Here is a 17,019-nt window from a genome sequence, read left to right as displayed (position 1 = left end):
TCAGAAACTGCGACTTTAGTGATTCTTCCGCAATGTAATGTTTTAAAGACGATTAAATGTTGTACAATATTCATGCCTTCAATTTCTCAGAGGCAAGGATTCGTAGGCGCGATACAGCTTTCTGGAATTAAATTGGTTTTATTTGACTTATTTCTTATTCGATTACCCTTTAAAATACAAGACATTTTCTTTGCCTAAACAACTGATGCGTAAAGAATTCGACCTTGTGAAAGCAGCCATTTATACAAAATGCTGATGGAAAAGCTTTTTTTTAACTTTTATAATATAAAATTAATCTGAAGTTTTTATTTGAAGTATAAAAAGTACGTCGGCTTACTATTAAAAGCTTCTAAGTCTAATACACGGGTTTTTACAGGAGAGGCAAAAACATTTTTTTGGGATATAGAAAATGGAAAAATACATATATGCCGCAATAAATAAACATGTCAAAATAAAGTGATATTTAATGATAAAGAAAGAAAATAAATTGGAGGTTTTACAGGCCTGTGTGTCAGTAATTTATGAACCAAAGTCATCTAAAACACCAAAGTTTTAAAATTCAGACTTAGGGGTTTTTTGATAGTAAGCCAGCGATAAGAATGAAGAAAAGGAGGGCCAGGGACTTCTAGGCTAAGTACGTACACCCTGGTTTCAACCAATAGCGTACGCATGACTTCATTTCAGGGGGTGGGTTAGTGGTGGAGGGTGGGCACTGCAAAGTCTGCTGTTTGCTTTAAAATTATTTCGTTGTGTTGTTTTAGGGCTCCTGCTAGAGACCGGAAAAATTCGCGGATTCATTTCGTGATAGGCTGAAATTCAAACATGTGTACAATTCTGCTGGTTCTGCTATTGGCTCGCAGTTTAACTGGAGCTCTCTGGGCCAATGAGAGACTATCGTCCAAAGAAGCGTCGAATCACAAGCTACCCAGTGGAGACGCCTCACAATTCAGTACCCAATGAACACGCGTGTTTACTTGAGAAATGCAGAGGATAATGGAGGCTATCCTAGAGGTAATTGAATCCGCGAATTTTTCCGGTCCCTAGCTCCTGCTCTCAACCTGCGTGTTTCTAAACCTAAACTGTGGGCGTGGCGCTGGGAGTTGTCACGTCAAGACACACGTCACAGCCCTGAAGCCTCCATTGCCTTAAAGCCCCTGCTCAAGCCCTAGTGACGAGACCGTGATTGGGAGGCGCTTGGGTCGTTGTTGCGCGCAAGCCTCAGGGCCGCGTCTCTGGTTGCCATGGCGACCGCTGCCCGCGGCCAGGACCGAGGGCAGCGAGTGCTGGCGCGGGACGAGACGAACAAGCGGGAGTGGCGACACGACCCTTACACGTCACGCGGTACCCATATGCGTAACATTCATACTTTGTTCTCTACATGATTAGGGACCGGAAAAATTCGCGGATTAATTTCGTGATATAATAAAATTCAAATAATTTTACCTTTGTGTTTATTCTGCTGTTGGATCACTGTAAATCTGGAGGAATCTTGGCCAAGTAGAAACCCTCAAGCAAAGCAGTTCGAATCATAAGTTACCCATTTAGACGAATCACAAGTCAGCAGCCAATGAACAAACTAAGTTTGCCAATGTATCCGTCGGCACACTAATCACAGCCATCCAGTGCGGAAGCAAACTCGTCCTGAATGGCCCGACCCAAATAGGGCATTGTAGGGGCATGCAGATTTCGTGAAAATATTTCGAGACTAGATGAAAGTTAAAACACTGTAGCATCGTCTGTGTTTCGTGATTGGGAGAGTTTCTCCCAGGTACATATCGATAGCAACAACACCAATCACAGTGATTCAATGCGGAATCAAACGCGTCTTGAGTGGCTCGGCCTTCCAAGGCGACGACTTCTCTCGCAGACGGCCGCCAATCACAAGGAAGAAACTACAGGTGCGGGTATACCTTGTTGCAGTCTAATAATTGTTCAGACTTTTCGCGAAATATGCGTGCCCCTAGGCATTGGCTTCTCTGGCCAATTACAAGGGAGCAATCGCTAGTGCAGGCATACCTTATTGCAGTCTAGTGAGCGAAAAGATTTTTTTTTTGGTTGCGAAAAATACATATCCCTCCTTAAGTTCCATCACGACTTATCGATTCTATGAGTAATTTTATTCTTTGCACTACCAATCGATGTAAGAGTTTGGAATAATAGTCCCTACGAACCTTGGGCTAGGACGGTATTTGTTTATTTCGCGTAGATGATCTGCACCTAGATATAGCTTGTTTTGGCTACAAATGTTAGGATAATTAATTAGGCAGCGGTTTGTTTTTATTTTAGAGCTAATCACATACATTATACAGTCAACGAAACGTATTTTTATTGGTCAGATCGAGTCGAAAATGAGTTTTTTCTCCGACATATACTTTAAGTACAAAATGGGTAAAATATTAAGAACATATGAAAATCAAATGAAAAAAATGGCGGGTTGTCTGTATAGTCGGTTTACGGACGATAATTTGACGTGATAACATCATATAAAAAAAAATTAAATTGCTGTTTTTAAAAAGCCCGCCTTAACTTGTTTGATATTATGGAAGATTTTCTCGCACGGTGGTTGGCCGGTTCTTGCAGGCTCGGCTCAGGCGGAAGGTGACAATAAGTCATGACTTTTTCGTGCGTGCAGCCGGCGTTCATCGATTTATAAGACGTTGTCACGTCAAAAATGTTCAAACTGCTCCTTTTTGTATTACCGTAGAGACCTGTAAAATTCGCGATTTCCAATCCCTAAAGGATAGACTCCACGATCCTCTATGCACTCGTGCAAATTACATCTGCTGATTGGTTACCGACTCGTAACACCTGTTAACTGGAATGATCGTGATACGCCAATTATTCTGTTAAAGATTTTTCATTGGCCCAGAGTCCTTCAGATAAACTGTGGCCCTGTCACTGAAGCAAAATAATATCAAAAGTATTTGGACTCTATCCTATCGCGAAATGAATCCTAGAATTTAACAGGTCACTAGTACTAGTGTTTAAGTGTAATTGTTGGGAGTGGAAAGACTCGTGTGACGAGCGGAGCGTGTGTTGTTGTGTTAGTAGAGGGAGCAGGGCGGTTCGCGCGCACCCAGCCCGGAGCCGTGCGGCGCCAGCAGAGCATGCCGGGGGCGGGCGGGCGCCTGCGACTGCCGTCCCTGGGGGCGGACGCGGGCGGCGGTGCCTGCCAGCGCGAGCAGCACCGCGTCGTGGTGATGGGGGCGGCGCGCGTCGGCAAGACGAGCATCATCGCGCAGTTCCTGTACGACCGCTTCTCGCCGCGCTACCGCGAGACCGTGGAGGAGCTGCACCGCGGCGAGTACGAGCTGCAGGATGGAGCCACGCTCACGCTCGACATCCTGGACACGTCGGGCGCCTTCCAGTTCCCGGCCATGCGCGCGCTGTCCATCTCCACGGCCGACGGCTTCCTGCTGGTGTTCGCCGTGGACCAGGCCGAGTCCTGGGAGGAGGTGCGCCGCCTGCGCGCCCAGGTGACTCTCCGCCCGCCCTGTGCACGTCGACAGTCCGCCGATCTCGTTCACGGCGACGACGTCACGATAGTCCGCCGATCTCGTTCACGGCGACGACGTCACGGTAGTCCGCCGATCTCGCGATCTGCGGCCAGACGCACGGCCCGGAACATTCCACCCGTCCGTCTGTCAGAAGCTTGTTAACTTCACACCTAGAGACCGGAAATACTCGCGGATTCATTTCGTGATAGGCTGAAATTCAAACATGCGTACAATTCTGCTGGTCCTGCTATTGGCTCGCAGTTCAACTGGAGCTCTCTGCGCCAATGAGAGACTATCGACCAATGAAGCGTCGAATTACAAGCTACCCAGTGGAGACGCCTCACAATTTAGTACCCAATGAACACGCGTGTTTACTTGAGAAATGCAGAGGATAATGGAGGCTATCCTAGAGGTCATCGAATCCACGAATTTTTCCGGTCCCTATTCATACCTTTGACGGAAATTATAACCTCCAAACGTCTGCAAGGGTTTGGCTTGGTTAAATTTTATAATTTTATAATTTTTCTGAAGTTTGCTTGATTCTTTAGATTTTCACATAATTATTGTTTAAAATTATGTCTGATCACATTTTAAGTTTGTGTTTTGAAACAGAAATCATCCAATTCAATTATTACGCTTGGGAACTCTGAAAAATGTTGATGAATAATTACTACAATGAAAAAAAATTACAATTGAACTAATATATAATCATACAGGATTTATTAATTCCAAAATTTAAGTTCCCTCAATAGTTCGTCGGACAAACGGATTGTTGTAGATCGCTCGTCGTTCGATGGACGAACGGATGACGGTCGGATGGAAGACGGAACATTGTGTACTATCTATTGTGTACTATAGTCGGGCCTCATTCAAAATCCTAGAACTAATTGCCGGTGTTATATATACGTTTCTTATAAATGTGTTACTTCAATTAAGTCCAAATTTCAGGAAACTCCGCGGTGGTGACTGACTCCTGACACGCACTGCGAGATTTCGTATATAATTTATCAAAAATCGTTCATCAACTGACTCCTTTTAACAGTTTGCTAATGTGGCTGCGTTTATGAATAAATAGTGGAGATGTTGAAGTGCGTGAAAAAAAAAAGTAGTTTGACTGTATAATATGAATACAAGCTTGCGAACTAGATATGTATTAAAAATAAATACTACATAGACAATATTTTATTAATCCTTTGAATCTTTATGCTGAAAAACATGTAAAATTTTCATTTGGGTTGCTTTAAAGAAAGAAATTTCAAGCAAAATGTTCTTTTTTTTTATCAGTGATTATTTCGTAAAAACAAAAAGAATTTGGAATGTGAGTCTTAACACACTCAGGTCTATAAACAACCCTCACAAGTACAAGCCTAAAAATGAATTTCCTCTTAATTACATATATATATATATATATATATAAATTTAACTCTATCTTTTTTTTTTACAAATCATGCACTACATTGAAGCCATAAAATAAATTTGATGTTAAGAACTTTAGTAGATATTCCTTAATAATATCGCATTTGAACACTTCATAAATAAAATTCAGAAATTTCGTTGATTGTATGTTCTGTGTTTTTTTAATTTGTAAAATGAAACATACGTTTATCTAATTTATGTTAAGTTTTGAAAAATCATGGTTTTATTTTTAAGTTTTAAAATGATCGGAGCATTCATCGAGAATATTTTAACAGTTTAAAATAATATAAAGCCTCACTTGCGAAATTTAAATTTTAAACATTTTAATACGCCAATTAAGAACACATAACAAAAGTTTATATCGTGGAGAAATATCCGCTAATTAAGGCTTCTGGTCTAATTATCTGAAATCTTCAACCGAGAAGAATATAAAACCGTCTTTCAGAGTTACTGAAACTAAATATTCTTGAAAGCATACACTGAGAATGAAACAGTATCCTGAGTTAAAAACTAAAAACTAAACACGAGACTTTAAATCAACACCTCCTAATCCACATTCAAACGGTAGGGCGAGAAAGCTAATATTCTGATTCAGGAATTTATTTTTATAGCTTGTCTTCTGTTCAGCTGCTTTTATTCGTCTAGATTACAATCATTCTATTGGGAGACGCCTATTATCGTTGGTTTTTTTCAGGGGCATTCCTTTTTATTATTTACTATTATAATTTTTTCTAAGCTTTTTCGCATAAATGGTTTACGGCTCAGCATTCATATAAGTTAAATAACTAGGGACCGGAAAAATTCGCGGATTCAATGACCTCTAGGATAGCCTCCATTATCCTCTGCATTTCTTAAGTGAACACGCGTGTTCATTGGGTACTAAATTATGAGGCATCTGCACTGGGTAGCTTGTGCTTCGACGCTTCTTTGGTCGATAGTCTCTCATTGGCCCAGAGAGCTTCAGTTAAACTGCGAGCCAATAGCAGAACCAGCATAATTGTACACATGTTTGAATTTCAGCCTATCACGAAATGAATCCGAGAATTTTTCCGGTCTATAAATAACTTACTCTCAATTATTTTTAACTTGCTTGTAAAGCAACCAGAAAATGTGGTAAAATATAGTTAAAAGCCAGATAGAAGTTTCAAAACCTATCTTAGGGGTTGGGAAAACTAGTATGAGCCTAATTTTGTTAAGTAATTGTGAAGTGATTGGCGATTTTGTTTAACCTTGAAGCAACAAAAAGAAGGATGTTTTTAATTGATGAAAGAATGTATCTAAACAAACAAATTTACTAACGAAGTCCAAGTCAGACAAACAACCAAACATGTAACCCGGACATTGCACATGTTCGCCTGTTTCTCGTTTCCACACTGAGCACTGGCGAGTTTCTCAGTCGTGTCGTCACACGTGGTTAGAGCAACTGTTAAAAATAAAAGAATACATGAAATCAATATTTGTAATTATCAGCACCAGAAAATTTAAAACAGCTGTGACTGATCTCAAAGAATTATAGCCGGCTATAGCAGTTAAAACAAACACAAAACAAATTGCTATCCTACAAAAAAAAAATAAAGGGAAACAATATATGGCACTCCTACAAAAGTTGCAATATTCAGATTTTTAGTGAGGAATATATTGAAATGGTCAAGTGCTTAAAAAAATTATTACAACTGGCAATGTCCTTATTCGTGGTGGCTCCAGTTGCAATGGTTGAGGCAATGTCCTTGCAGGCGACTGCTCCAGCTGAAGTGTTGAGGCAGTATCCTTGCAGGTGGCTGCCCCGGCTGCAGTGTTTAGGCAGTGTCCTTGCAGGAGGCTGCTCCGTCTGCAGTGTTGAGGCAGTATCCTTGCAGGCGACTGCTCCAGCTGAAGTGTTGAGGCAGTATCCTTGCAGGTGGCTGCTCCGTCTGCAGTGTTGAGGCAGTATCCTTGCAGGCGACTGCTCCAGCTGAAGTGTTGAGGCAGTATCCTTGCAGGTGGCTGCCCCGGCTGCAGTGTTTAGGCAGTGTCCTTGCAGGCGGCTGCCCCGGCTGCGGTGTTGAGGCAGTGTCCTTGCAGGCGGCTGCTCCGGCTGCAGTGTTGAGGCGGTGTCCTTGCAGGAGGCTGCTCCGGCTGCAGTGTTGAGGCAGTGTCCTTGCAGGAGGCTGCTCCGTCTGCAGTGTTGAGGCGGTGTCCTTGCAGGAGGCTTCTCCGTCTGCAGTGTTGAGGCGGTGTCCTTGCCGGCGGCTGCCCCGGCTGCGGTGTTGAGGCGGTGTCCTTGCAGGAGGCTGCTCCGTCTGCAGTGTTGAGGCGGTGTCCTTGCAGGAGGCTTCTCCGTCTGCGGTGTTGAGGCGGTGTCCTTGCAGGAGGCTGCTCCGTCTGCGGTGTTGAGGCGGTGTCCTTGCCGGCGGCTGCCCCGGCTGCGGTGTTGAGGCAGTGTCCTTGCTGGCGGCTGCCCCGGCTGCAGTGTTGAGGCAGTGTCCTGGCTGGTGGTCGAGGCAGTGTCCTTGCCGGCGGCTGCCCCGGCTGCGGTGTTGAGGCAGTGTCCTGGCTGTGCCGCAGATCCTGGAGACGCGAGGACCGCGCGTGCCCATCGTGGTGGTGGGCAACAAGCAGGACTCGCCTGCGCGCGCAGTGCCGCGCGAGCTGGCCGAGGCGGTGGCGCTGTTCGAGTGGGAGTGCGGCTACGTGGAGTGCTCGGCCAAGGACAACTGCCACATCGTGGACGTGTTCAAGGAGCTGCTGGCGCAGGCCAAGGTGCGCTACAACCTGAGCCCGGCCGTGCGCCGCCGCCGCCAGTCGCTGCCCACCTACGCCAGCTCCGCCGCCTCCAGGGGCCGGCACATGCTCAAGAGGAACTCCTGCACCGTGGCCTAGGCGACCTCGTGCGTGCATCGGCCGCTTCCATCGCGTCGTCGGCTTGGAATGAAACCTCCTTACTCAACATTTTGGTTAACCACGTAAACAATCATTGAATAATTATTATTAGGGACCGGAAAAATTCTCGGGTTCAATGACCTCAAGGATGAACTCCATAGTTCTACGTACACTCGGTCAAATGTCACCCACTCATTGGCTGCTGTCTTGTGAGACGTCCCAACGTAGCAGCCGGTGATTCGATTAAGCTTTGGTGGGGTGTTTCTCATTGGTCCAGAGTCACCCAGGTGATTGGTGAACCAATAGCAGAGGCAGCACTGAGGTATAACTATTTGTATTTTAGCCTATCGCTAAATGAATTTGCGAATTTTACCGGTCTCTAATTATTATAATTTTTTGACGTGATAACGTCTTATAAATCGATGAACGCCGGGTGCACGCACGAATAATTATCACGTTCCACCTGAGCCGAGCGTGCAATGAAACGGCCAACCACCGTGCGAGAAAATCTTTTATAATATCAAACAGGTTTAGGCGGGCTTTTTAAAACTAATTGTTCGTGATTATATTCAAACAAATTTATTTAAATTAAATTTTCAAAAACTGTAAATAATATTTGAAAATTAAAAATTTGAAATTTTTCATCAATGTTTTCTTATGAGTAGTGACCGGAAAAATTCGCGGATTCATTCGGCGATAAGCTAGAAGTCAAATACATATACCTTTTAGATAACTTTTCTATTGGCTTACTGTTCATCGGGACGAATCTCAACCAATTATAAACCTCCAACCAAAGAAGGATCGAATCACAGACAAACCAGCTGAGACGACTTACAAGTCAGCAGCCAATAAATTGGCGTTATTTGGCCAATTGTACAGGGAAATGTGCAGTCTATCCTGAAGACCATTGAAACCGCGAATTTTTCCGGTCTCTACTTATGAGTTTATCACGTAAAATTGTCGTCCGTAAACCGACAACCTCCTTTTTTTATAACCAATTTTTCATTCTAAGCGGACGATACGATGATCTCTTTTTCGATTATACATATACATTTGTTGCATATAATAATTTATCGTTCATTTTCAAAACACCAGAAAGCAAGAATCAAAGTGACAATTTTTTAGTTTAAATCTGCTGGAAAATAAATTCACATGGCTACATTGATCAAACATTAATGAAATTGTAATGCACCACCCTACGTTTTGCTTCATGTACAGCCTTGAGATAAAATTCGATTGGTTACTGTTTGTGGTGAGTACTTATCTTAAGATACAAGCAAAAATATACCAGTCCACTGAAGGGTAACTTATTAATTCCTGCTTCATTGTTTTCATTAACTTTCTACTGTGTTGTAAAGTTTATGTCTTAGTAAATTAATGTTTTACAGGAGAAAGTCTATGTTGAGACCTATAATAGCTTTATCAGCTCTATACATTTTCTATTTTCCAATAAATAAAATGAAATAATTCACCAGGTCACTTGTCGGCTGCAAACGCCATCACGGTGTCACGTGTTGACTGTCCTATGACAGCTGCCTCTGCGAGACACACAGTTATATTACAAATGATTAGTTGTTGTTCTCTTCAAACAACAGTTAAGGTTTTTCTCCTTCAACTTGCGAAGAACTCTGGTTACATATCTTCCAGGGGGTCTTCTTAAATTATCAATCTTTGGAAGAAAACGGGTACCGATTTTACTATCCATATGCATCAAGGCACGGTCTCACACGCCATGTGGAATTTTTATTTTTTTTCGTCAATTACTTTTATTTGACGGCTATTTCTAAACTTTCAACTTGATACTTTCTTTGGATTAGTTGTTCTGCCACAACTTTTCTCAAAAGTTATTTACTTAGTGTAATAATATCATGGGTGTAAATGGCGACAAAATCTTCGTAATTATCATCACCTGCGCGACTATTTACAACCATGATATTTTATATACTGAGTGGATATCTGTTGAAAATATTTGCAGTGGAAAAAAAAACATGCAAGGAAGGCATCGTGTTGACGTTTTAAGGACAGCCCTTAAAATAGTAATGCCGAAGAAATATTATAAAAAAATCAACACGACGTGTGAGACAGCCTTAATTCAGAGGATAATCTTTGAGTCACAGCAAAAACCATCTAAATATTTCTAAGTCTACAGCAGAAACCTTCTTCTTCTCTCCACGTTCCTGTTCACAACGGAAAATAACACTCGAAGATTTAGTTATCTGAAACTACGTTGAGCCCTTCATTTATTGCAAGCGCATTATGAGTTGAGACCCGAAAAATTCGCGAATTCAATGACCTCCAGGATAGACTCCAATATCCTCTACACACTCGGGCAAATGTTAACTGTTCATTGGCTGCTGACTTGTGAGTCGTCTCGACTGGGTAGCCTGTGATTCGCCACTTCTATGAGTGAGGGTCTCTAATTGGCCCTCAGTCCTCCAGATTAACATGTTTTCGGAGGCCCGAAGGCCAACGCACCCTCCTTCCGCCCCTCCCAAATGTGCGCCCTTTAAGGGTAGATTGGGAGTCTGTTTTCATATCTGTATAGTCCAGGGCCCCTTCCTACTGAAACTGCCAGATCCAGAAAACATGTCCCCTCCACCACTATGGAACCCATAGTGGCTTCTTAGGAACATGTAGACTGAAATCCCCACATGGGGCTATATGCAGGTAAGGGTTCAAGTCAGGCGCATTCACAGTCCAGCAAAACCAACACCATAATATATATATATATATATATATATATATATATATATAAGTCCATTATATGTCCTTTATATGCCATTATATATTGCGAGTTAGGTAACTTGAATCCCAACAAGGAAGTGCTTATTCACTACTTTACCCGAAAGTCTTTGAATACCGCCATAAATATTGCAATTTCTGACAGCGTACAGAATAAATAAAATCTGACAGAATCGCACCACACGGTAGCTAAATGTGTGCGAAATACTCGTAAGAAATTTATTTATCTGAGCAGACCGATAACTAGAGACCGGAAATAATTCGCGGATTCATTCGGCGACAAGCTAGAAGTCAAACACATATACCTTTTAGATGATTTTTTTTTCTATCGGCTTACTGTTCATCTGGACGAATCTCAACCAAAGAAGGTTCGAATCACAGACAAACCAGCTGAGACGACTTACAAGTTCAGCAGCCGATGAACTGGCGCTATTTGGCCGAGTGCACAGGGAAATGTGCAGTCCATCCTGAAGGCCATAGAAACCGCGAATTTTTCCGGTCTCTACCGATAACTTTCGCCAAGGCGTTACCTCTCGGCAGGTGTTTGAGGCCGGCAGTTTCTCTCAGAGGAGGTTGCTCTTGTGCCGGCGAGGTGAAGGGTGGCGGACGAAGAAAGCCCGTGGGTCGTCTGCAATATCCTCTCCGGAAGCGGAAGAGGATGCGACGGCCCCGCCCCCAGGATGACGTCACATCCTGCGCCGCGTCGCCACGGAGGCGTCGGTAAGAAGGTGGACGTCACCTGGGGCAGGGGGGGGGGGAGGGTGGAAACGAGGCCCTTCATAGGAGAGTCGAAGGGGAGTTTCTTTGTTGACTCCGGCCGCACAGCCGGGCAGAACAAGCAGAGACCGCACTAGAAGGCCCGTTTCAAAAAAGCTGCGGACTAAAACGAGGCTGTCCAAACAAAACATTACATTCAGTCATGGGTAGAGACCGGAAAAATTCGCGGTTTCATTGGCCTTCAGGATAGACTGCACATTTCCCTGTACACTCGGCCAAATAACGCCAGTTGATCGGCTGCTGACTTGTAAGTCGTCTCAGCTGGTTTGTCTGTGATTCGACCCTTCTTTGGTTGGAGGTTTATAATTGGTTGAGATTCTTCCAGATCAACAGTAAGCCAATAGCGAAATCATCTAAAAGGTATATTTATTTGACTTCTAGCTTATCGCCGAATGAATCCACGAATTTTTCCGGTCTCTAGTCATGGACAAGATTTTCAAACGTCACAGGAAAATGAAAAAAAAAATATTAATGAACTGAATTTGTGAAATACACACGTTTAAAATTATACTGAGTTCCTGTGTCATGTGCATATATATATATAAATTTTTTAAAGATGAAATTGCACTCACAATTTATTACGTCAAGTATGAAGTGGAAATAGCTCGGAAACAGTCATTTGAATTGCTTGATTTCAGTGTAGATCGCCATTTATTTCTCGGAATACAGTGGCGTGTTTTAAATCAAACTAGTGTTGCAGTTATATTTGAGTCACACACAAATCCATTAATTTTGTTGTTTTCATATTCACATTATAACAGGGGGACCCATTCAGAGTCTAAACTGCAACATGAGTTAGATCATTTTGCTTGAACTCCTTGGATGGGAAGCATTTGAACAAACTTTTTATAAAAAGAGGATATTTCTTCAAGGTTATTTCTGTCAGAGGAGTCGTAATTTAACAATATAAATAAATAATGGAATTTATTGAAAATTTATTGCGCATAGACATTAGTTTAAAGATGTTTTATTTTACAGTTTCCTTAAATACTTTTAATCTATGGTCATAAAAAAATTTAAAATTTTTGGTTACTTTTATTTTTTTATTTGTCACCTCCGACCAATGCAAAGGAGATATTTACTTTTATTTCGCGTATAGTTGGTATTGAAATGAAGTAAGCCCGCCTGCGAGGCTGAAGCTCCAGGCCTCCGAGGCAGATTACCCTCGACGTCACGTCATGAAAAATGATGCCCTTTTTCCTTTTTCCCCCCACCGTGGCACATGCAACTGCGACACATCACATCGCGGCTATGTCCCGGTTCCCAATACGCGCCGGGCGAAAGGCGGGTGATTCGTGATTGGAGGCTCGGGGCCCGAATGTGATCCGAAGCGGCAGAAAGAGGCACGGAAAGAGAGGAAGAGAGAGAGAGAGAGACAGATCCTGCGCTGCTCATCCTCTCACGTTACAGGATCGACGCGATCTGAAGAGCTGAACGGGGGGAGGGCAGGGGTGTGGAAGAAGCGGCGAGTACAGACATTCTGCGCCGGTAATGACTTCTGCTGTAACACGACCCTTCGCGCAGTCGTTCATTATTACTTCGCCTCGTATCTTACCGGGAGCTTCCGTGGCGTCTTGTGAACGGCCGAAACAGCGGGAAGATATTCGCTCTGAATTACACAGACCCGACAAACCTCGGGCGCCGGTTGATCACGACAAGAGAAGTTGGAAACACCAGTTTCTATTTTCCAATAGATGGGATGAAATAGTTCACCAGGTCAGTTGATGGTTACAAAAGCAGCCACGGGGTCACGTGTCGACTGTCCTCTGACAGGTGCCTCTGCGAGACAGACAGAGTTGTGATACTAATGAGTAGGGACCGGAAAAATTCGTGGATTCAATGACCTCTAGGATAGCCTCCATTATCCTCTGCATTTCTCAAGTAAACACGCGTGTTCATTGGGTACTAAATTGGGAGGCGTCTCCACTGGGTAGCTTGTGATTCGACGCTTCTTTGGTCGATAGTCTCTCATTGGCCAAAAGAGCTCCAGTTAAACTGCGAGCCAATAGCAGAACCAGCAGAATTGTACACATGTTTGAATTTCAGCCTATCACGAAATGAATCCGCAAATTTTTCCGGTCTCTAATAATGAATCGTTCTCGTCCAGAAAAATGGGATCTGTTTTAATTAAAATTTAAACTGTCATCATTTAACGAGCAATTTAACAAAAACCAACTTAATTTAAAGTCTCACTTTTAAGGTTTTTTTTATTATTACGTGATGAAACAAATTGGGCGTATTTTAGCCATTGCACACGCAATATCAGAATGTCTAATAATTATCTTCTATAAAATTGAGTTTTCACAACAACGAATAAATCATGGCGGTTCCGAGACAATGTGAATTATTGAGTCTTATTTAACCAGCCTAAAATTCTGGCCCATATTTGTGAATAAAGATAAATGATTTTAGAAACGCTGTTACAAGTGTATTCTCCACGAATCCACAGCCACCTTCTCTATATCACACGTATAGAATTGATGTGAAATATTCCAGTTTATTTACCTTATAGTATTGAATGATTAATCTTTTGTGTAGGTTGTATTTCCAGCTTGAACTGTATTACTACTTCCACTGCTATAAAGCCCTGCATAGATTAGGTTCAAGAAACACGATGTTAAACATTCTGTACTGTCCTGTCTTATCAATGTGTACTTCATGTTGTGTATTCGTCATAATATGATGTCTTGAGCATAACATGCGCACGTCCTGTGTGATTCAGGGCGGGAAAATTTCGCGAGGACAATTCATTAAGTTAGTCTTCAAAATACTCTACACACTTGAACGTATATAGTTTGTTTGTTGCTGATTCATCACTTTGTGACATGTCTTGAATGACTTAACTGTTATTCTGTATTTACTAACTGATTAGCGATTGGCTCAAAGCTCAACGAGCCGTTTTGTACGACCTCTAAACCAACTATGAAATCAGTAAAAACTTTAGGTGTTTTGATACTTGGTTAATCTGTTGCCAAGTCTATTCGCGAAATTTTCTTGTCTTTATTAGTTGTTACACTACCTAATAACTTAATCTTTATACTATAATTTTGATTCATATTTCTCAAATACCAAATTATTGGATATTTTTATTTATTGTTTTAGATACGTACTTTATCCGAGCGTTATTTGATACAAATTGACTGTGTTTTACTAAAATATTATTTGATTGTGTGTCCCACCTTCTTTCTCTCTTCCGCACATATAGTTCTTCGATCTTTTGGACAGCGTTCGGAACAGTATTACCACAAATGTTTAGCATGGGAAATGGGTACTAAGCAAGACTTTATTTTTGCGTATCTTCTTTTTGTTTGATTGCTTCAAACCCCCCTCACCCAGAAACTCTGAGCTTGTAACAAGTACGTTGACCTTGACTGAACTTATTCAGTGAGTTCAAGTGAAAGGGAGATATAGTTTCTATAATAAACTGCAGCAGAGAACAAATGAAGCCGCGCGTTTGACGTTGCTCTGAAAATTACCACCGTAAATTATATTGACTTCACTGGTGGTAGGTATTTCTTGGCTACTCGATTATTTCCGTTAGAACATGTTTTTAAATTTTAGATTGTAAATAACGGGAACATGTTTGAGCTTATTGACCTACATGCCGTACTTCTTAGGTCTCTGTGAACTCTAGCCGTTATTTTGCCTTGATCTAAAAAAGGAATTGATAAAAAATTAATTTTCCATGCCGTTTATTGTAATCATTGCCTTTCGCCATATACAGGCGAAAATATAACAGAATCCCTATTTCTGAGACCAAGAAGGAAATGTTCCACGATCAAAAATTTTTGTCGTTATTATGTTACTCTAAACCTTTAATGCCTGAATTGTGTACGGTTATCATTCACTCATTTTAATTGGATGATTATATGATAAAATGCATTATACTATAAAATACGTAAAGAACCTAAAGTCTCAACCTAATTAAATATCATGAGCATGTACCTAATAAATCTTTTAAATAAAAAAAAATACGGAACAATTTAACGATCTCATTTGTGTTATACATGTAACTAAAATTGTTCAAAATATTGAGCTACTGGTTTGGAAATGAAATTTAAAAAACTTAAGACAGCAAAAGCCTGGTTAAATCCAAATATGTTTGAATTGGAAGGAAGGGATGGTTGAATATTTAGTTGCATTAGAAATTCATCTTAATAATTCAACCCTTTATATAAGTTTGCCTACAATTATTACTTTTTTTTTCATTTAAAAATTAATTTGAACGAAAATACATGTAAAACTAGTGCATTCTTTCTCAGAATGTAAAGTACGTAAAGTAGTGAATCGTGGATTGAATCGTTGACTGGTCATTTTGGGGGGTGCGAGAATCAAAATGGCTTGGAGTGCTAGCATGCCATAATTCGTATTTGTACTAAGCATACTAATCAGTGGCCAAAAAATGACAGTTGAGATCATGTTTTTAAATCATACGAATAATTTTGCGTCCACAAAAAATTATTTTAACGAAAAAATGTTTTCGTAATAATTATTACACATTTTGAATGAAATCTTAAAGATTTAGGAGCTCCAAAAACAATTTTGTAGTTGAGCGCACATGCAAGACTTTAGAACAGTGAGATTTAGCAAAATATTTTGTACTGGCTAATGTTTTACTTTACACAGTGAAAAATTGCAGGCAAAGAAAAGGTTGTTTTCAGTTTGAATAAGGCTGCTTTTTCTCCTATGATTCATTACTTTTGTTGTGAGCCCCCTTTAGTTTTTAAGTGGTTCGCTGTTTTAAGTTGATTTAATGCCAAACCGGTCAGTCGAGTGTTGTGTCACACACTTAAAAAATAACACTCTAATGTTCAATGTGTTCGTGAATCTCAGTTTTTAAATTTTATAAGGACCTTTCTTGAATTACTTACGAAAAGAATTAGCATAAGCATGAGAGTAATTTTTTTTATAAAGGTCATCTAAAACTAAAGAGTATGCAGTTTTTCAATACATGCATGTGCATCTTACGTTTGTAATGTTATGTTACTTTTTTTGTAAGTTGCAATGTGTAAGTAACCATAATTTGCTTTGACTCCCTTGTGTCTATCTATATCACAATTTAGATAAATGTGTCAGAGCTTAACATGTAAAATTTGTTTATTAAAGCAAAAAAAGTGTTTATGTGATGAAAATACACAGTTACTCTTTTACAGATCATGTTCTTTGTTATGCGAATAAATAAAATGTACAGGTGAAAATTTGTATAGTCATGGACGTTTTTTGCAAGTCAGTGATTTGACATATCTGAGGACAATTGTGTACTACGTGAGAAGTGCTATGCTAACTGGAACAGTTAAGTCACCTCGGAATGTGAGTGGGGATGTATGAAATAATCATCAATATTTGTAATGTTTATAATTTTTAAATAAAAAATTAATAATTAAAGTCTTTGTTTAATTTCATTACATTCCCGTTCCCTAGTCAAGATTAGCCATTAATGTTATTTTAAAGACAATGAAGACACGTGTGTAGTGCTCCATCTACTTGATACACAAGGCAATTTTTAAACCGATTTGCACAACTTCTATATCAATATTTTTTTTGCAAGCATGGGAATTTCAACAGCACTCTCACAATGTTGCTGGAATCAATTAAGTTTTGTATTCTCTTCAGTCAAAAAGAAAATAGGGCAGCACATTAAATCTTTGAAAACTGGGAATAATTTGGATAATCTAGGGGTAAATTTGGAAATAAACTACTAATTAGTGGGGATCACGTGTAAGTAGAG

At 40.8% G+C, this 17,019-nt stretch overlaps 1 protein-coding gene across 2 annotated transcripts in view; it reads left to right on the top strand.

Annotated features, from left to right (window-relative positions):
• The window catches only part of LOC134532503 (GTP-binding protein Rhes-like), a 53,851-nt gene extending 37,175 nt beyond the window's left edge, over nucleotides 1-16,676 (top strand). Inside the window, exons 2-3 of one of the 2 annotated variants that reach the window (XM_063368957.1) lie at nucleotides 3,052-3,476; nucleotides 7,458-16,676. In XM_063368957.1, coding sequence (XP_063225027.1) covers nucleotides 3,108-3,476; nucleotides 7,458-7,772 — 684 coding nt within the window. In that variant the 5' untranslated portion in view covers nucleotides 3,052-3,107 and the 3' untranslated portion in view covers nucleotides 7,773-16,676. Of the gene's footprint in view, nucleotides 1-3,048; nucleotides 3,477-7,457 lie in introns of both variants that reach the window. The other variant, XM_063368956.1, reaches the window with a different exon arrangement.
• The last annotated feature ends 343 nt before the right edge of the window (nucleotides 16,677-17,019 follow it).

The sequence above is a fragment of the Bacillus rossius genome, chromosome 6, assembly GCF_032445375.1.
Source record: "Bacillus rossius redtenbacheri isolate Brsri chromosome 6, Brsri_v3, whole genome shotgun sequence".
Taxonomy (NCBI): Eukaryota; Metazoa; Arthropoda; class Insecta; order Phasmatodea; family Bacillidae; genus Bacillus; species Bacillus rossius.
The sequence above is the reverse complement of the archived record's forward strand: the minus strand, read 5'-3'. Positions and strand labels throughout refer to the sequence as shown.